Genomic DNA, 21221 nt, shown 5'->3' with positions numbered 1-21221 from the left:
ACCAACTTGTCAATGTCTTTTTTGCAGTTCGACACTCTCCACCCCCACCCCCTCCCCCTACAGTTCACAACACTTCTGGGATTCGTATCATCCGCAAACTTTGAAATTGTGCCCCGTGCACCAAGGCAACTGGGTCGCTCCCCAACTGGAGCGGTGCGGCCAATTCCGGGCACCACACTTTGGGAAGAATGTCGAGGCTGAGGGTGATGAGAGGGTGCGGAGGCGATTTACTAGAATGGTACCAGGGATGAGGGGGACTTCAGTTCATGTGGAAAGACTGGAGAGGCTGGGGCAGTTCTCCCCAGAGCAGGTTAAGAGGAGATTTAATCGAGGCGTTCCAAATCGTGAAAGGTTTGGATCCAGTGAATAAGGAGAAACGGTTTGCAGTGGCAGGAGGGTCGGTAACCAGAGGGACACAGATTTACAGCCTTTGGCAAAAGAAGCAGAGGCGGCAGGAGGAAAAAAAAAAATTTACGCAGGGAGTTGTTGTGATCTGGAATGCGCTGCCTGAAAGGGGGAAATCGGGTAAATTCTGGAAAGGGAAAAATCTGCAGGGCTTGGTGGCACGTTCGTCCCGGAGATAGGCTTCCGACCACATATCCACGCCATTACTAAGGCCTCCTCGTTCCGCCTCCGTAACATCGCCCGACTCAGCTCATCGGCTGCCGAGACCCTCATCCGTGCCTTCGTTCCCCGCGAGACCTGACCATTCCGAAGCACTGCCGGCTGCTCTCCCACATTCCACCCTCCGTAAACTTCAGCTCATCCCAAAACTCCCGCTGCCCGCCCGTGTCCTATTTCTGTAACCTCCTCCAGCCCCGACGACCTTCCCTATCTCTGTAACCTCCTTCAGACCCTATAACCCTCCCTATCTCGGCAACCTCCTCCAGCCCCCTACACCCCTCCCTGTCACTGTAACCTCCTCCAGCCCCTACAACCCTCCCTATCTCTGTAACCTCCTCCAGCCCCTGCAACCCTCCCGATATCTGTAACCTCCTCCAGTCGCTACAACCCTCCCTATCTCTGTAACCTCCTCCAGTCGCTGCAACCCTCCCTATCTCTGTAACCTACTCCAACCCCTACAACCCTCCCTATCTCTGTAACCTCCTCCAGTTGCTACAACCCTCCCTATCTCTGTAACCTCCTCCAGCCCCTGCAACCCTCCCGATATCTGTAACCTCCTCCAGTCCCTACAACCCTCCCGATCTCTGTAACCTCCTCCAGTCGCTACAACCCTCCCTATCTCTGTAACCTCCTCCAGTTGCTACAACCCTCCCTATCTCTGTAACCTCATCCAGCCCCTGCAACCCTCCCGATATTTGTAACCTCCTCCAGTCCCTACAACCCTCCCGATATCTGTAACCTCCTCCAGTCCCTACAACCCTCCCGATCTCTGTAACCTCCTCCAGCCCCTGCAACCCTCCCGATATCTGTAACCTCCTCCAGTCCCTACAACCCTCCCGATCTCTGTAACCTCCTCCAGCCCCTACAACCCTCCCTATCTCTGTAACCTCCTCCAGTCGCTACAACCCTCCCTATCTCTGTAACCTACTCCAACCCTAACGACCCTCCCTCTTTCCGTAACCTCCTCCAGCCCCTACAACCCTCCCTATCTCTGTAACCTCCGCCAGCCCCTACAACCCTCCCTATCTCTGTAACCTCCTCCAGTCGCTACAACCCTCCCTATCTCTGTAACCTCCTCCAGCCCCTATAACCCTCCCTATCTCTGCAACCTCCTCCAGCCCCTGCAACCCTCCCTATCTCTGTAACCTCCTCAAGCCCCTGCAACCCTCCCGATCTCTGTAACCTCCTCCAGCCCCTACAATCCTCCCTATCTCTGTAACCTCCTCCAGCCCCTCCACCCGTCCATATCACTGTAACCTCCTCCACTCCCTACAATCCTCCCTATCTCTGTAACCTCCTCCAGCCCCTACACCCCTCCCTATCTCTGTAACCTCCTCCAGCCCCTACACCCCTCCCTATCACTGCAACCTCCTCCAGCCCCTACAACCCTCCCTATCTCTGTAACCTCCTCCAGCCCCTACAACCCTCCCTATCACTGTAACCTCCTCCAGCCCCTCTTTTCTTTTTGGGCCTCCTTATCTCGAGAGACAATGGATACGCGCCTGGAGGTGGTCAGTGGTTTGTGAAGCAGCGCCTGGAGTGGCTATAAAGGCCAATTCTGGAGTGACAGGCTCTTCCACAGGTGCTGCAGAGAAATTTGTTTGTCGGGGCTGTTGCACAGTTGGCTCTCCCCTTGCGCCTCTGTCTTTTTTCCTGCCAACTACTAAGTCTCTTCGACTCGCCACAATTTAGCCCTGTCTTTATGGCTGCCCGCCAGCTCTGGCGAATGCTGGCAACTGACTCCCACGACTTGTGATCAATGTCACACGATTTCATGTCGCGTTTGCAGACGTCTTTATAACGGAGACATGGACGGCCGGTGGGTCTGATACCAGTGGCGAGCTCGCTGTACAATGTGTCTTTGGGGATCCTGCCATCTTCCATGCGGCTCACATGGCCAAGCCATCTCAAGCGCCGCTGACTCAGTAGTGTGTATAAGCTGGGGGTGTTGGCCGCTTCAAGGACTTCTGTGTTGGAGATATAGTCCTGCCACCTGATGCCAAGTATTCTCCGAAGGCAGCGAAGATGGAATGAATTGAGACGTCGCTCTTGGCTGGCATACGTTGTCCAGGCCTCGCTGCCGTAGAGCAAGGTACTGAGGACACAGGCCTGATACACTCGGACTTTTGTGTTCCGTGTCAGTGCGCCATTTTCCCACACTCTCTTGGCCAGTCTGGACATAGCAGTGGAAGCCTTACCCATGCGCTTGTTGATTTCTGCATCTAGAGACAGGTTACTGGTGATAGTTGAGCCTAGGTAGGTGAACTCTTGAACCACTTCCAGAGCGTGGTCGCCAATATTGATGGATGGAGCATTTCTGACATCCTGCCCCATGATGTTCGTTTTCTTGAGGCTGATGGTTAGGCCAAATTCATTGCAGGCAGACGCAAACCTGTCGATGAGACTCTGCAGGCATTCTTCAGTGTGAGATGTTAAAGCAGCATCGTCAGCAAAGAGGAGTTCCCTGATGAGGACTTTCCGTACTTTGGACTTCGCTCTTAGACGGGCAAGGTTGAACAACCTGCCCCCTGATCTTGTGTGGAGGAAAATTCCTTCTTCAGAGGATTTGAACGCATGTGAAAGCAGCAGGGAGAAGAAAATCCCAAAAAGTGTGGGTGCGAGAACACAGCCCTGTTTCACACCACTCAGGATAGGAAAGGGCTCTGATGAGGAGCCACCATGTTGAATTGTGCCTTTCATATTGTCATGTCATGTCCAGCCCCTACAACCCTCCCTATCACTGTAACCTCCTCCAGCCCCTACAACCCTCCTTATCTCTGTAACCTCCTCCAGCCCCTACAACCCTCCCTATCTCTGTAACCTCCTCCAGCCCCTACACCCCTCCCTATCACTGTAACCTCCTCCAGCCCCTACACCCCTCCCTATCACTGTAACCTCCTCCAGCCCCTACAACCCTCCCTATCTCTGTAACCTCCTCCAGACCCCCTCCCTATCACTGTAACCTCCTCCAACCCCTACAACCCTCCCTATCTCTGTAACCTCCTCCAGCCCCTACAACCCTCCCTATCTCTGTAACCTCCTCCAGCCCCTACACCCCTCCCTATCACTGTAACCTCCTCCAGCCCCTACAACCCTCCCTATCTCTGTAACCTCCTCCAGCCCCTACACCCCTCCCTATCTCTGTAACCTCCTCCAGCCCTACAACCCTCCCTATCTCTGTAACCTCCTCCAGCCCCTACACCCCTCCCTATCACTGTAACCTCCTCCAGCCCCTACGCCCCTCCCTATCACTGTAACCTCCTCCAGCCCCTAAACCCCTCCCTATCTCTGTAACCTCCTCCAGCCCTACAACCCTCCCTATCTCTGTAACCTCCTCCAGCCCCGACACCCCTCCCTATGACTGTAACCTCCTCCAGCCCCTACAACCCTCCCTATCTCTGTAACCTCCTCCAGCCCCTACAACCCTCCCTATCACTGTAACCTCCTCCAGCCCCTACAACCCTCCCTATCTCTGTACCCTCCTCCAGCCCCTACACCCCTCCCTATCACTGTAACCTCCTCCAGCCCCTACAACCCTCCCTATCACTGTAACCTCCGCCAGCCCCTCCACCCCTCCCTATCTCTGTAACCTCCTCCAGCCCCCTACAATCCTCCAAGATCTCTGCGCTCCGGCAATTCCGGCCTCTTGGGTATCCCCCGATTCCCATCGCTCCACCGTTGGCGGCTGTGCCTTCAGTTGCCTGGGCGCCAAGCTCCGGGATTCCCTCCCTAAACCTCTCCACCTCGCTGCCTCGTTTTCTTCCTTTAAGACACTTGTCGAAACTTTCCTCTTTGACCAAACTTTTGGACATCTGACCTCATATCTCCTACTGTGGCTCGGCGTCATATTTTATTTTGTAACCCTCCCTTTGTGGGGCTTGGGACGTTTTATTATTTAAGTTGTTGTTGTTGAGCTATTGGGAAAAGGCAGGGGAGCCGCATTATTGGGCTAGCATCATGAAAAAGCACAATGGGCCGATTGGCCTCCATCTGTTCTGGACCATTCAAAAATTGTACGAACGGAGCAGAAACTTCACTCCATTGGCACATGGCAAGACGCGTCTGTGCCAAGCCCGATGCCCAAAAAAATGTGCCAGGAACGCATTGACCATTTAAGAAGTCTCCTCCTCATGGACCGCACTGGTGGTCCGAGGAGAGGGTGCAGAGGAGGTTTACCAGAATTGCTCCGGGGGAGGGGGGGGGGGTGAAGTACTTAGGCTACGCGGACGGATTTTCAATGGCTGCAGTGCCCACAACCAGAGGGCACAGATTTAAGGTTTAAGTTTGCAAAGATATGGGGAAAGACTTCTCTTGGAAAGAGCTGGCCCACTTGCACCAAGTGGTTGGGTGGGTTATTGGAGGCATTTCTGTCGCGGGGAGGGGTGCCTTCAAATCTTGGGTCTTTTGTTCAATTCATTTGTGGGATGTGGGCATCACCGGCACGGCCAGCATTTAATGCCCATCCCTAATTGGCCCTTGAGAAGGCGGTGGCGAACTCAGGGGGGGCATTTAAGAGTCAACCACATTGCTTGTGGGTCTGAGCGTCTCACCTTGGGACATGCCAAACCTACGCCTATGGTTTGGGGAAGTGACGGGCAACCCTTCTACTGCAGGGCATGGCGCCGGGGGAGGGTGGTCTGTCAACCTTGTGTTATGCCGAGGAGCGCCGATGGTTTGGGTAAAATGATGTGCAACCCTTCCAGCAATGGTGTTGTGCAGGGGGGAGACATCTCTGAACCGTGCGTCATGCCAACTTTGCGTCGAAGGTTCGGTGCCGCCCTACCTGGGGATGGCAGCGGAGAAACAAACTGCTCCCTCGCGGGCGAAAAGTTAACTCTGCCCACCCTGCCATTCGTCATTCGCTTGGCTTGGAAAGTGGCGACGGTGGTTAGAATGTTCCTATTTTGCACTCCCTCCCCCCTCCTCCCAGTGGATTGATGAAGACATGGAAGATGTCAAGTAAAATGGCGCCCTGGCCAAGTTGGCCACCTTCGGGAGTCTCGTGCGGCTGGGGGGGGTGGGGGAGGGGCGGCGGTTAAAAAAACCGTCATCGAACGTTTGCATCGATTTGAAATGACGGAGGGAGCTCGCGCTGGGGGAGGCGGGGCGATGGGGGGGTGGGGTCTGTTGATGACGACAGCGACCGCTCAGCGCCCCGCCCCCTTTTCCGCACCGACCAATCGAAAGGAGCTTGGTTGGTTTTTGGTTGGGGGAGGCGGGGAAAATATGGGGGGGGGGGGGGGGGGGGGTTGGTCGTTTGGTGACGTTAGCGCGTCTCACCCCGGCCCCCTCCCTCCCTCCCCTCTGTGGTGGGAGGGCGTGGTCTAACAACGTCACGCCACCGGACAGTCAACCCAAGGACGTGCGGACGCAGTGGGGGGAAAAAAAGAGAGGGGGGAGGGGGGGGGGGCTGAAGTCGTGATGACGTCAGCGCGTCTCCACCCCCCCCATCCCCTGCCCTCCCCCCGCAGCATCGCCGTGCGCGCCCGCTGGTGGTGACGTCCGCGCGTCACCGGGAACGGGAGCGCGCGCGCCCGCCCGGTGGTGGGGATTGGTGAGGAGTGGGAGGGCGGTCGCGTCGTCACGGCGCGCCACCCCTCACGTCGCTCCCCGATAGGCCGAGCGGGGAGGGAGGGAGGGAGGGAGAGGGCATACGTCATCGCGTCGGTGGTAGCGGGGACACGCACGCTGACGACGAGGAGGAGCGGCGCTCGAACGGGAGGCCAAAAAAAAAAGGGGGGCAAAAAAAAAAAGGCGGAGCGGGAGGGACGGTCGGTCGGTCGGGATCGGAAAACGGAACAAAAGGCGGCGTCGCCCTCTTGCACCGGAGACTTGTCCGATCGCGGTGTGGGGGAGGGAGGCGGTGTGGGGAGTGTTATTGTTCGAGGAGGAGAGGCGGGGGAGTGATTTTAATCCGATATAAAAGCACAAACACACACAAGACGCCGAGAGAGAGATCCTCGGCCGCCATGTTGGTAATGGCGGCGGAGGCGGCGACGACGACAACATGGACGGCGGAAGAGCGGGCCGAGGAGTTGGGCCACCGGGGCGAATGAGGCGGCGGAGGGAGCAGCCAGGCGAACGAGCAGCCCGAGGGGGAAGCCAGGTCCCGCTGGTTGTGTCGAAGAGGGGGGGGGAGACACGCACGCTTCCATCGCCCTCTTAAAGGCGCCGGCCGCCCTCCTCCTCCCCCCCCCCCCCCTGCAAAGCGGATGGTCAATTTCTGTCGGCGGATATTTATTCCCACAAACAACCTTGTGCTTCCCTCCACCAACAACTTCACCCTCATCTCTCATATTTTTTTCCCTCTGGTTTTATTATCTCCCTTTGGCGGAATTATTACCGACTTTTGGAAGAAGCGACAACTTTTTATTATTTTTTTTTTGGGGGGTGGGGGGAAGAAAACAAGAAGTAAAACACACAGACACACAAGAAGAAAACCAAGTTCTTTTCCAACCTACTTGTCAAATTTCCACCTCTCCCCTCTTTTTTGTTGTTGTTGTTGTTGTTGCTGATTTGCCTATCAGGATTTGAGTCTCACTCCTCTGCTTTTTTTTTTGTTTAATCCCCTCCCTCCCAACACCTCCCTAAATTATTAGGAGAGCAGCTGAGAGAAGAAAAGGCCGGATTGTTTTTGTGTTTATTTTATTATATATATTTATAAATATATATATATATATATATATGTCAGCATCCCAAAGAAGCGATTTTTGATCGACAGGACGTTTCACACAGCTGTCTAAAGGTGCAATATCGTCCAGATTCACGGTTCCTCCAGGAAGGAAGGAAGGAAGTCGATCTGAGGATTTACTTGCTGGAAATTTTTTGGGGGAGAAAACAAAAAGGAACAAGTCCTTCGAGGATATAAACTCCAGGAGGCTCGTGTAACCCACGCATGGAATTGTGTCTGAGGAGATCCTATAATTTTCATGGTGCTTCTTCAGGTCCCCTTACCTGAACCTTTTTTTTTAACCTTTGGATTGGGGGGTGGGGGGGGGAGGGGTTTGTTATTCTTCTGGGTGAAATTGCAATAAGTCTGTTAAAAGAAGAAAACCTCAAGTTGCATTTTGTCCTCCATGACTGCAAGACTTTAGCAAGAGTGGAATAGTAGGGAGGGGAGGTTGCACTCTCTTAGAGGAAAGAGAGTTTAAAAAAAAAACAAGAACTTTTAATATTTATATCCGAACTGAGAATTGCCTTTTTCTATTTTTTAAAACAACAACAAGAGAACAACAAAAAAAAAAGGATGGATGGCCCACCCAGGGCAAGTGGTTACCGCCAGAGCAGGAGATCCCGGTCCCAGAGGGACCGAGAGAGGAAGATGGCTGGGACTGGGGGCAGGGACTCCAGGCCCTATTCCCCTTCCTCTGGGTCGGACCGAGAGGCGGTGGAGGGCCCAGGCTCTTCGAGGCCTAGGCCTCCCAGGCGCAGGAGGCGAGAATCCACGTCCTGCGAGGAGGACATCATTGATGGATTTGCCATTACGAGCTTCATGTCTCTGGAGGCCTTGGAGGTAAGCAGTTTCCGACAGGTTTAGAAAGGGGGGTGGGGTGGGGGGATATAATAAAGAGAGAGGCTGCTTCCCCACCGAGCTATTACTATTGATAATGGGCCTCTTCTCTTTGCTTGGCACCAACAGTTTCCTGGAAATGATCTGTCTTCTTGCTGACTTCTGTTTCCTTTTTTTTTTAAAGAAAAGCAAAAATGGTGTTTGTTTTCTTTTGTGCTGATAATTTAGAGCATGATTAAGGGAGAGAAGGAAGATCCCCAAGTGTTCCATAAGGTGATGGAGGTGTGCAAGGAAAGATTTACAAGTGTGCTATCCGGTTTAATCTCCCTCTTGCCTATCAGGAAAGATTTGAGCAGGCTCCAGAAGGGAGAAGGCTGCGAGGGTGACCTAATCGAGGCCTCGAAGACGAGGGAATGGGGTAGACGTAGAGAGTTTTCCACTTTGGGGGGGGGGGTGGGATTCAGGAGAAATGTCTTCTCCCAGAGAGTGGGGAGAATGTGGAACTCGCTCCCACAGGGAGTGGTTGAGGTGAATTGTATTAATGTATTTAAGGGAGGGGAAGCTGGATAAGCACATGAGGGAGAAAGGAATAGAAAGATATTGGGGGGGGGGGTGATGGAGAGAGGCTCGTGTGGGGTAGAAACACCAGCACAGAGCTGAAGGGCCGAATGGCCTGTTTCTGTGCTGGAAACCCCTTTCCTATCGATTCTTCTTTCTACTTGTAGTTGATTTCTTGGCTTTTGTATTGCGGTGGCGGAACCTCCTCGAGCATTAAGGGATTTCAAAACATTTGCAAACAGGTTGCAGGTTCGTCAGTTTCGCTGTTCCAGCAGTTTTAACCCAAGTTTAAGAGGGGCCCGCGGCTCGGCTCAGAGGTACCCACCTCCCTGTTCCTCCTGCGAATGTCTCAGTTCTGTGTGAATCATTCGGTGGGTCGCGATGTGTGCTGAAAACCAAGAGTTAATCCTGCCCTGCGCAATGTGTGAGAGCCACCGTCTGTTTGAAGCAGTGTGCCCATTTAGCGCGGTTTCTCTTGCTCAGTCCTCCCCCTCCCTCTTCCTCTCCCTCTCTCTGTCTGCCGGACTGACAATCCCTTGTCCTGTATTGTAATAACATACAATACATGCACACCTCTGAACCTGATTTTTAGGGGGGGGAGGTAGTGAAACTATGGGGAAATTGTAGAGGTTGGGGGGGGGAAAGGGGGTTTCCCCCTCATTGGGGAGGGGGAAACACAGTATTTTAAAAGGCTGACAACACACAAAGAAATGATTCAGCAGTCGTGAGTTCTGAAAACTGGTGTTGAAAGAGTATTTGCATAGCAGCTTTCGCAATCTGCAATAATGGCCTGTCTAAGGTGCGAGGCAGAGGGGTAAATATTGGTCTCAGGGCGCTGGGGAGATCTCCCACGCTGTTGCTCCGAGCCGAGACGGCAGGCGGAGCCCTCGGATTCACGTCTCGGCCAAACGACGGTACCTCGAGTGGCACAGTGCACCCTCGGCGCTGCCCCTCAGACAGCAACCGGAAGTGTCGGCCTGGAGTTGGGGGGAGGGGAGGAGAGGGGAGCGGGGGGGTGGTGGTGCTCGAACCCGTGATCTTCCGACTCTTTGGTCGACGTGCCTGCCTCCGACAACGATAACTTGCGTCTGTGCGACACGCGTAACATCCCCAGACGCTTCGCGGGGTGATGGGAGCTAGAAGCAGGAGTCGGCCCGTCGAGCCTCCTTTGCCATTCAAACCGGTCACAGCCGATCATCTGCCTCTGTGCCAGAGGCACCAAAGGCACAGGTGAGGGATTTCAGCAGCAGAGCTGAGGCAAGGCGTCCCAAAGTGCTTTCCAGCCAACGACGCTGGGACCTGCTTTTGGTCACTAACCCTAGCATCTCCTGCGGCTGCTTGTCAAATTCTGCCTGATTTACTCCTCTCTAAAGCACCTGGGGACCCGCTACTCAGTTTAAACGGAGGAAGATTTGCGGGACCGAAGGAGGCCCTTTTGGCCCATTGTGTTCATCCTGGTTGTTAAAGAGTGAACTAGCCTGATCCCACCTTCCAGTTCTTGGTCCGTAGCCCTATAGGTGACATAACCTCAAGTGCAAATCCAGGTGTTTCTTTTTTTCACTGCGATGAGGGTTTCTGCCCTGCCCACCCTTTTTCAGACAGTGAGTTCCAGAACCCCCACTACCCTCCGGGTGAAAAAAATTACTCAACTCCCCTCTAATCCTTCTAACTATTACTTTAAACCTCTCCTCCCCCGGTTATTAACCTCTCTGGAGGGAATAAGTCCTTCTTATCCACTCCATCCGGGCCCCTCACAGTTTAATGAGCCTCAATTAAATCTCCCCTCAGCCTCCTCTGTTCCAAAGAAAACAACCCCAGCCCGTCCAATCTTTCCTCAGAGCTACAATTCTTCAGTCCAGGCAGCACCTCTTGTAAATCTCCTCTCTAGTGCGATCACATCCTTCCTGTAATGTGGCAACCAGAACTGTATGTGGTACTCTAGCTGCGGTCTAACTGGTGTTTTATACACTTCCGGCATAACCTCCCCACTCTTGTATCCTATACCTCGGCCAATAAAGGAAAGTCTCCCGTGTGCTGCCTTAACCACCCAGGGATCTGTGAACATTCACTCCAAGGTTTCCCCCTGTTCCTCTACACTTGTTAAACTCCTACCATTTACTGTGTATTCCCTTGCCTTGTTAGCCTTCCCCGAATGCATTACCTCACGCCTCTCCGGACTGAACTGTTTGCCACTTCGCCCATTCCGTTCGCGACAGCCGAGCGGGAAGGCATGAGCACTGCAAGCAACATAACCAGGAGTAGGCCATGCGGCCTGTCGAACCTGCTCTGCTATTCGATCAGATCATGGCCCGTCTTTGACAGCAGCTCCCCTTTTCTACCCTATCCTCATCCTTTGATTCCTTCTTTAAAAAGTCCTCTTTGATCCCGGTCTTGAATAAACTCTGGGGTCGAGAGTTTTGAAGTTTCACAACCCTCAGTGAAATTTCTCCTTCTGGCCGACCCCTTTATCCTGAAACTATACACCCCACCGCACCCCTCTCCAACGCCTGTCCACCACCTACAAGGCACAAGTCAGGAGTGTGATGGAATACTCTCCACTTGCCTGGATGGGTGCAGCTCCAACAACACTCAGGAAGCTCGACACCATCCAGGACAAAGCAGCCCCGCTCGACTGGCATGTTTTCCAGGGCAATTGGGGACGGGCAACAAATTCTGGCCGTGCGGTGAGGCGTGGTGCGAATGAGGAGAGTGATTAAAATTGGAGGATGTGCAAGAGGGCTGGAGTTGGGAGGAATGCCGAGATCTCGGATGGCCGTCGGGCCGGAGGAGGTTACGGAGGGCCATTTGAGGGATGTTTCAAATGGCCGGACCGGGAGCCAGCGCTGGTCAGGGAGCGCGATGGCGGTTGAGCGGGACTTGCCGAGAGTTGGGAGACGGGGCAGCGGGAGTTTTGCGGGAAGGAAGGTGCGTGGCCAACTGTGGCGGCGGGGTGGGGGGGGGGGAAGGTGGGCGCGTTGGCCTCGTCAGGTCTGGAGGTGGGCAAAGGCACGCGTGAGGGTTTCGAATTACCAGCCTCATGGATTCATCGTGTCGCAGCTTCCTGCGGCTAAAGCAATGGAGTGACGATTTGAAATTGTGCCATTTCATTTGCATCACCTTTCCTCATTCTTCGGAGCAAAAATGAGTCACTCCGCACTTGCCTGTATTAAACATAGGCTGTCACACCTTGGCGTATTCCCTCAGGTGTAATGGCAAGGGATTCTCTCCGTGGGAGGAGGGCCAGGTTGCCACTTGCCAACTTCACATTGCTCCGAGCATTTTCATTATTGCTGCCTGCCGTTGATTACTGGGACCAGTTGAGAGCACAAAGGGTTACCAGCTCACCCATTCGGTCATTACAGCTGGGCGAATGGGAGGAGAACTGCTTGATCCGATCAGGAATTTGGTGGCGCAGGACTAAAGCACGATGAAGGATGGCGGAGGGAGCTGTGCAGGAGGATGAACCCCGGGCGGGGCCGATGTGTATTTGAAGGTGCTGTCGGGCAGCTGAAACCGAGCTCAACCACCAAGCTTTCGGGGGTGCCTGCCCCGACGTCCCCCTCTGTGTCGAATTGTGTCTGATTTGTACTGGTGTGAAGACTCTTGGGAGGTTTTTATTTTAAAAGCCAGTGTCTTAAGATACTGGGGCAACAGATGATCTCGCACGATTTGCTTTGTAACTGTTCTGCAACTGCATGGTATTTTTACAGGCACAGAAACGGGCCATTCGGCCCAACAGCTCCCTGCCGGCCAACACGTTTGCACCTTCTGCCGGAGTGCTTTGGGGGTCACAAAGTTGTTGTTGTTTTTTTTGCACCCCCTCCTCAGGTGTCAGTATTAGGACCACTGCTCTTTCTCGATGTATTAATAACTTGCACTTGGGTACGCAGGAGATACTCCAACTGGGGTGTTGCTTAATTCTGGGCACCGCACTTGAGGAATGACGTCAAGGGCCTTGGCGAGGGTGCGGAGGAGGTTTACTAGAATGGTACCGGGGGTGGGGGGGGGGGGGTGTGGGATGAGGGGCTTCAGTTAATGTGGAGGAACTGCGATTGCTCCCAGAAGGAGAGAGGGTTAAGAGGAGATTCATTCGAGCCGCTCGAAATCGGGAAGCCTTTGGATCGGGTGAACGAGGAGGAACTGTTCCCAGTGGCGGGAGGGCGGGGAGCTGGAGGGACGCCGATTGAAGGCGATCGGCCCAAGAGGCGGCACGATCAAACGTTGAGACGCGGGCGAGTCATTGCGATCCGGAGGGGAATGTGATTGCAATCTGTGGGTGACTGCTTGGCCTCCGGGGAGTGGCCCACACCCATTTCGGAATGAAATCCACATAACCAGTCGAATTGGTTGAAACACCATGTTCGGTTCAGTGCTTGTTCGCTGTGTTTAATGCTAGTCCCAGTGATTTGTGACCGGTGATTCTCCTTAAGGCCCATGTGTATGTGTACAGTGTCCCCTCCCTCTGCTCCCACGAGCAGCCCTGTGATAAATGACCAAATGGTTTTGTTTTTTTTTTGGTTGAGGGTTAAATATTGGCCCCAGGACACCAAGGGAGAAGTCCCCTACTCCTCTTAGCAATAGTGGATCTCTTGCATCCTGCAGTGAGGGCGGACAAAGTCCGCGATTTCGTGCTTTGTCCGAAATATAGCACGGCACTCCCTCAGTGCTGCAGTAGACTGTCAGCCTGGAGCGGGACTTGAACCCACATACTTCTGAGTCGGAGGAGAGAGTGGCTGCATACCAACAGTTCTCCTCCGTTCACCTCCAGCCAGCTGCCATTTACTTAAAATCTGTGTCCTCTGGTTACTGACCCGTCTGCCAGTGGGAACCAGTTTCTCTTCCTTTCCTCAATCGAAGCCCTTCATGGTTTCAAACGCCGATGTCAAATCTCCTCTTGGCCTTCTCTGCTCCAAGAAGAACAGCCACAGCTTCTGCCGAGTCTCTGCGTGATCTGAGGCCCCGTAACCCTGGTACCGTTCTGGTAAATCCGCCCGTACCCTCTTCAACAGTCGCAGACTCTCTCTGGTCTCTCCGTGCAGCTGAAGTCCCTGGCATCATCGAGGCCAAAGAAACCAAAAAAAAAAACCACAGCGTCGCGAAGTGTTTTTTTAAAAATCAGATCATTGCCCCGTTTGTTACAGCCCCAACTCGAACCCTTAGCCGTGAAGTTGGTGACCGACTCTGCTCACGAGAGCTAGGTTGAAATAAAAATTGGACAAAACTCCACACCGAACCGCGACCGCACGTTGAAGGTTGCCACCTCGTTGTGGGGGTCGAGTGACCTTTTGTAAAGCGCTCGAGTTTTACTGCATTTTGGGTACCAGAGTGGCAGGACATTCGAGCCTCCCTGAGCATGTTTGGCGGCCGGGTACGGAAGAGCTCCCTCGTGTCTGTATGCGTAGATTGGCAAGAAATAAAAGCAGGAAAGATTAACCATTTTTTGCTGTAAGTAAACCTTTGCATATTTGCCCCCTGGTCTCTGCGCACTGACTTCTCGCCCCAAGAGAGAAGGTGCTTCCATTCCCCTCTGGGTGCAATCACACCCCCACTATTCCCGGCCAGAATGGCGACGGTTGGTAAATCTCCACCTGTCAAACACGCCTAGAAACCACACTGGTGGAAGAGACTGGGATCGATTGTGTACACAGTTTGTAGTATGTTACTCACTGTTTTCCTGGAGGAAAAACCCGGCATTTATTGGGGGACTTTGATGTTTTGGTCATGAGTTTAGTTTGTGGAGACCTTTTTTTTTCAAAAGAAAATAACCTTTGTTTGCTATACTTCGCAGTGATTCTTCTGTAAATAGACTCTTTGCTGTAGTTCATTGAGACTCTTTTTAAATAGACTCTGTTTGCTGTAGTTCATCGAGACTCTTTTTAAATAGACTCTTTGCTGTAGTTCATCGAGACTCTTTTTAAATAGACTCTGTTTGCTGTAGTTCATCGAGACTCTTTTTAAATAGACTCTGTTTGCTGTAGTTCATCGAGACTCTTTTTAAATAGACTCTGTTTGCTGTAGTTCATCGAGACTCTTTTTAAATAGACTCTGTTTGCTGTAGTTCATCGAGACTCTTTTTAAATAGACTCTGTTTGCTGTAGTTCATCGAGACTCTTTTTAAATAGACTCTGTTTGCTGTAGTTCATCGAGACTCTTTTTAAATAGACTCTGTTTGCTGTAGTTCATCGAGACTCTTTTTAAATAGACTCTGTTTGCTGTAGTTCATCGAGACTCTTTTTAAATAGACTCTGTTTGCTGTAGTTCATCGAGACTCTTTTTAAATAGACTCTGTTTGCTGTAGTTCATCGAGACTCTTTTTAAATAGACTCTGCTGTAGTTCATCGAGACTCTTTTTAAATAGACTCTGTTTGCTGTAGTTCATCGAGACTCTTTTTAAATAGATTGTTTGCTGTAGTTTGTAGAGACTTTTTAAATAGACTGTTTGCTGTAGTTCATCGAGACTCTTTTTAAAGAGACTCTTTGCTGTAGTTCATCGAGACTCTTTTTAAATAGACTCTGTTTGCTGTAGTTCGTCGAGACTCTTTTTAAATAGACTCTGTTTGCTGTAGTTCGTCGAGACTCTTTTTAAATAGACTCTGCTGGAGTTCATCGAGACTCTTTAAATAGACGCTGTTTGCTGTAGTTCATCGAGACTCTTTTTAAATAGACTCTGTTTGCTGTAGTTCATCGAGACTCTTTTTAAATAGACTGTTTGCTGTAGTTCATCGAGACTCTTTTTAAATAGACTGTTTGCTGTAGTTCATCGAGACTCTTTTTAAATAGACTCTGTTTGCTGTAGTTCATCGAGACTCTTTTTAAATAGATTGTTTGCTGTAGTTTGTAGAGACTTTTTAAATAGACTGTTTGCTGTAGTTCATCGAGACTCTTTTTAAAGAGACTCTTTGCTGTAGTTCATCGAGACTCTTTTTAAAGAGACTCTTTGCTGTAGTTCATCGAGACTCTTTTTAAATAGACTCTGTTTGCTGTAGTTCGTCGAGACTCTTTTTAAATAGACTCAGTTTGCTGTAGTTCATCGAGACTCTTTTTAAATAGACTGTTTGCTGTAGTTCATCGAGACTCTTTTTAAATAGACTCTGTTTGCTGTAGTTCATCGAGACTCTTTTTAAATAGACGCTGTTTGCTGTAGTTCATTGAGACTCTTTTTAAATAGACGCTGTTTGCTGTAGTTCATCGAGACTCTTTTTAAATAGACTCTGTTTGCTGCAGTTTGTAGAGACTCTTTTTAAATAGATGCCGTTTGCTGTAGTTAGCAGAGACTCTCTGTGCGCTCACCGTTGTGTAAGCCAATACAGCTGCGCAACTCGCGCATGGCAAGATCCCGCAAACAGCAGCGATCTGAGCAGCGGCTGGTTTTTTTTTGTTTGTCGGTGGTTTAATTCAGTCATGTCGGGTGAGGGCACAGATAAAACTCCTCGCTCTTCTTCCCCCAGCACCATGGGATATCTTGCGCCCACTTGACCAGCCGATGGGACCTTGGTTTAACGTCGCAGGCGAAGCACTTGCGGCAGTGCAGCACTCCCATCAGCACTGCAGCGGAGTGTCGGCCGAAAGAACGTCCCCAACTCCTGGATGGGGAATCGAACCCGCAGCCTTCCGACTTAAAGGTGAGAGCGCGACCAAGCGGGGGCCGACCGAGTCGCTGGTAAACCCAGCCCAGGGGATTTAGGAGGTACTCCTTGGACCCAGGGAGTGGTGAGGATGTGAAACTCACTGGCAAGAGGGCCAAGGTCTTTGTGAGGACCTTTTTGTGATACCAGGGGATGAGGGAGTTTGGTTTTTGTGGAGAGAGCAGAGAAGCTGGGATTGTTCTCTGAAGAGGAGAGAAGGTGGAGGTTTGATGGAGATGCTCAAATTAGAGTTTGGGGGGGGGGGGTGCGGGGCGGTGGCATTTGAGAAAGTTGGGGGTGGGGGAAACAGTTTTCTCTGGCAAGGCCGGAAAGGCGGAGGCCGTGTCCCCTTCCGGTTCAGGCTCTTCTCGGCCCCCAAGCCCTGGAATTCACCCCCTCCCTCAAACCTCTCCGTCTCTCTCCTCCATTAAGGCCCCCAAAGCCAACCGCTTTGACCAAGTGTTGGGTCGTTGGCCCCCAGATATCTCCTCGTGGCTTTGATGTCAATTTGTCTCCAATGTGAGCCGCTTTGTACGACATTTAAAGGTGCTTTATAAATGCAGATATTTGTTGTCGGGGTTTGTCCATGTTCTGTGGCCAGCCTCCCAGGTGGACTTGCACGAACGGGGTCAAAGGGCGGGTGGTGGGTATAATTTGGCCAAGGCAGACATCCTGCTTCGGTTTTGATGTCTGAAGTTCTGCCGCCTCATTTCCATACAATGTGGAGAAGGTGACCTGACAGTGGGAAGTAAGGTTGGTTAGACAAGACTGCTGCACATTTTATGTTATCCTTTTTCCCCTGCGGAGGGATGTGCATTTGAAACCTGCTTCTCCAGCGGCAGTACCGGCTTCTAATGTAATCAACTCCTCTTGCGATTTCACCGAGGGGAGCAGAGGTTGCACCGTGTGTAACTCCGATTAGATTACAATCTGCAAGTGGCGTGTTTCTCTTTGGTGAGAGTTTGCTTCTGTTGTAGGCACGAGTCAGCCACGATCGGCAACAGTCGCAACCCCTCCCTCTCTTCTCTTTCCCCGCCCACTTGGCCAGCTGGCGGCCCCTGCTCGTGCTCTCGCTCCTCCTTGGCTATCACCTCTCTCCTGTCCTCCATCTCAGCCACAGCCTCTCCCACCCTCTGGGCTGCCCCTCAGTCTGTCTCCTCCTCTCTCTCTCTCTCTTTCTTTCCTCTGACCTTTCCTTTGCTCTTTCTCTTTCTTTTCTCTTTTTCTTTCTCTCTTTCTCCTTTTCTTTTGTTCTCTCTCTTTTTTTCTCTCTCTCTCTCTCTTACTCCCTCGCTCCCCATCTCCCATTTCCCCCAGCAGTGATTACATGTGTCATTGGTGGGGCTCCAAGAACAATGTCAGCCACTTGTGTGAGCCACAGCAGGATGTCCAATGTGCTCACATCCATTCCTCATCTGTGGGAATGTGAAGGAAAAGTGACAAGTGCCATAAAATAGATGTTCAGTTAGCTTCACCTTTCAAGTGACAAAAAAAAACTGGTAACACAATTATTTAATCTCAAGGAATGAAGATATTGCCTTCGGCTCAGAATGTGACAATTACAGCCTGGGGAAAACCTCAAGATGATTAATCGAACTGAAGAGTTTAAAGCATGCAGGAGGCCTTTTAACCCATTGTATCTATGTTGGCTCGTCACTACATCAATCCCCAAACTAATCCCACAGCCCCGCTCTCTCCCCATAGCCCTGTGTCAATCCCCAAACTAATCCCACTGCCCCGCTCTCTCCCCATAGCCCTGTGTCAATCCCCAAACTAATCCCACTGCCCCGCTCGCTCCCCATATCCCTGTATCAATCCCCAAACTAATCCCACTGCCCCGCTCTCTCCCCATATCCCTGTATCAATCCCCATACTAATCCCACTGCCCCGCTCTATCCCCATAGCCCTGTGTCAATCCCCAAACTAATCCCACTGCCCCGCTCTCTCCCCATATCCCTGTATCAATCCCCATACTAATCCCACTGCCCCGCTCTCTCCCCATATCCCTGTGTCAATCCCCATACTAATCCCACTGCCCCACTCTCTCCCCATATCCCTGTGTCAATCCCCAAACTAATCCCACTGCCCCGCTCTCTCCCCATATTCCTGTATCAATCCCCAAACTAATCCCACTGCCCCGCTCGCTCCCCATAGCCCTGTGTCAATCCCCAAACTAATCCCACTGCCCCGCTCTCTCCCCATAGCCCTGTATCAATCCCCAAACTAATCCCACAGCCCGCTCTCTCCCCATAGTCCTGTATCAATCCCCAAACCAATCCCACTGCCCCGCTCTCTCCCCATAGTCCTGTATCAATCCCCAAACTAATCCCACTGCCCCGCTCTCTCCCCATAGTCCTGTATCAATCCCCAAACTAATCCCACTGCCCCGTTCGCTCCCCATAGCCCTGTATCAATCCCCAAACTAATCCCACTGCCCCGCTCTCTCCCCATATCCCTGTATCAATCCCCAAACTAATCCCACTGCCCCCGCTCTCTCCCCATAGACCTGTATCAATTCCAAACTAATCCCACTGCCCCGCTCTATCCCCATAGTCCTGTATCAATCCCCAAACTAATCCCACTGCCCCGCTCTCTCCCCATATCCCTGTATCAATCCCCAAACTAAACCCACTGCCCTGCTCTCTCTCCGTAGCCCTGTATCAATCCTCAAACTAATCCCACTACCCCGCTCTCTCCCCATAGCCCTGTATCAATCCCCAAACTAATCCCACTGCCCCGCTCTCTCTCCATAGCCCTGTATCAATCCTCAAACTAATCCCACTGCCCCGCTCTCTCCCCATATCCCTGTATCAATCCCCAATCTAATCCCACTGCTCCGCTCTCTCCCCATATCCCTGTATCAATCCCCAAACTAATCCCACTGCCCCGCTCTCTCCCCATATCCCTGTATCAATCCCCAGACTAATCCCACTGCCCTGCTTTCTCTCCCCATATCCCTGTATCAATCCCCAGACTAATCCCACTGCCCCACTCTCTCCCCATATCCCTGTATCAATCCCCAGACTAATCCCACTGCCCCGCTCTCTCCCCATAGTCCTGTTTCAATCCCCAGACTAATCCCACTGCCCCGCTCTCTCCCCATATCCCTGTATCAATCCCCATACTAATCCCACTGCCCCACTCTCTCCCCATAGCCCTGTGTCAATCCCCAAACTAATCCCACTGCTCCGCTCTCTCCCCATATCCCTGTATCAATCCCCAAACTAATCCCACTGCCCGGCTCGCTCCCCATATCCCAGTATCAATCCCCATATCCCTGTATCAATCCCCAAACTAATCCCACTGCCCCGCTCTCTCCCCATAGCCCTGTGTCAATCCCCAAACTAATCCCACTGCCCCGCTCGCTCCCCATATCCCTGTATCAATCCCCAAACTAATCCCACTGCCCCGCTCTCTCCCCATAGCCCTGTATCAATCCCCAAACTAATCCCACTGCCCGGCTCGCTCCCCATATCCCAGTATCAATCCCCATATCCCTGTATCAATCCCCAAACTAATCCCACTGCCCCGCTCTCTCCCCATAGCCCTGTGTCAATCCCCAAACTAATCCCACTGCCCCGCTCGCGCCCCATATCCCTGTATCAATCCCCAAACTAATCCCACTGCCCCGCTCTCTCCCCATAGCCCTGTATCAATCCCCAAACCAATCCCACTGCCCCGCTCTCTCCCCATAGTCCTGTATCAATCCCCAAACTAATCCCACTGCCCCGCTCTCTCCCCATAGTCCTGTATCAATCCCCAAACTAATCCCACTGCCCCGTTCGCTCCCCATATCCCTGTATCAATCCCCAAACTAATCCCACTGCCCCGCTCTCTCCCCATAGCCCTGTATCAATCCCCAAACCAATCCCTCTGCCCCGCTCTCTCCCCATAGTCCTGTATCAATCCCCAGACTAATCCCACTGCCCCGCTCTCTCTCCCTATAGCCCTGATAAATCCCCAAACTAATCCCACTGCCCCGCTCTCTCCCCATAGCCCTGTATCAATCCCCAAACCAATCCCACTGCCCCGCTCTCTCCCCATAGTCCTGTATCAATCCCCAGACTAATCCCACTGCCCCGCTCTCTCTCCCTATAGCCCTGATAAATCCCCAGACTAATCCCACTGCCCCGCTCTCTCTCCCTATAGCCCTGATAAATCCCCAAACCAATCCCACTGCCCCGCTCTCTCCCCATATCCCTGTATCAATCCCCAAACTAATCCCACTGCCCCCGCTCTCTCCCCATAGTCCTGTATCAATCCCCAGACTAATCCCACTGCCCCGCTAGCTCTTTGTACATGCTGTTGTCCTGATCTCTCATACAGCTCAGCTTGGTTGATGCAGTGATACGGACCAGGATGTGTTCCCATGTCTTCATTTTGGGTGGGACAAGGAACTGGGCCTCTGTTCCTTGGTGTCAGCGGTCGAGCCATGTTTAGCTGCTCGCCTCTGAGTGGGTTCAGGTCCCATCGAGCCCTGTATTCCAGACTGCCACTCTTGGTGTCAGTGCAGGGGTGGGGGGGGAGCGTTTGGTGGGTTGCCACCCTGTTGGCGAAGCCATCCTCTGCCTGAGGCGTTACCCGGCTGCCCCCTCACGTGGATGTGAAAGAATAGTTGGGTGGGGGGGGGCTGTGGCGGGGGAGGGTGGTGGCGGATGGATTCTCCCCGGTGTGTTGCCCAGCATTTACCCCTTGACCCCGCACGCCGAAGCATCCTCTCTGGTCCGTTTAGTACATTGGATCTTGCTGTGCGCAAAATGGCTGCTGCTGCCTTTTCTGCGTGACGCCGCCGACCGCCCTCGTGCGTCATTGCTGGCAGAGTGGTTTGGGGGCGTCCCGGGGCCTGTGCAAAGTCGTGTCAGAATGCAACTTCTTTCTTTTTTAAAAAAAATTTTCCCCTGGCT

The 21221-nt window shown here is 52.4% G+C and overlaps 1 protein-coding gene across 1 annotated transcript in view; it reads left to right on the top strand.

Moving 5' to 3' along the window:
* The first annotated feature begins 6326 nt into the window (after positions 1-6326).
* Positions 6327-21221, top strand: part of LOC137362550 (autism susceptibility gene 2 protein homolog) — a 33748-nt gene continuing 18853 nt past the window's right edge. Inside the window, exons 1-2 of the mRNA XM_068026938.1 lie at positions 6327-8137; positions 16141-16314. Of these exons, the coding sequence (XP_067883039.1) occupies positions 7871-8137; positions 16141-16314 (441 nt within the window). The 5' untranslated portion in view covers positions 6327-7870. The remainder of the gene's footprint in view (positions 8138-16140; positions 16315-21221) is intronic.

Source organism: Heterodontus francisci, unplaced genomic scaffold (assembly GCF_036365525.1).
Source record: "Heterodontus francisci isolate sHetFra1 unplaced genomic scaffold, sHetFra1.hap1 HAP1_SCAFFOLD_545, whole genome shotgun sequence".
In the NCBI taxonomy this organism is placed as follows: domain Eukaryota; kingdom Metazoa; phylum Chordata; class Chondrichthyes; order Heterodontiformes; family Heterodontidae; genus Heterodontus; species Heterodontus francisci.
The sequence above is the reverse complement of the archived record's forward strand: the minus strand, read 5'-3'. Positions and strand labels throughout refer to the sequence as shown.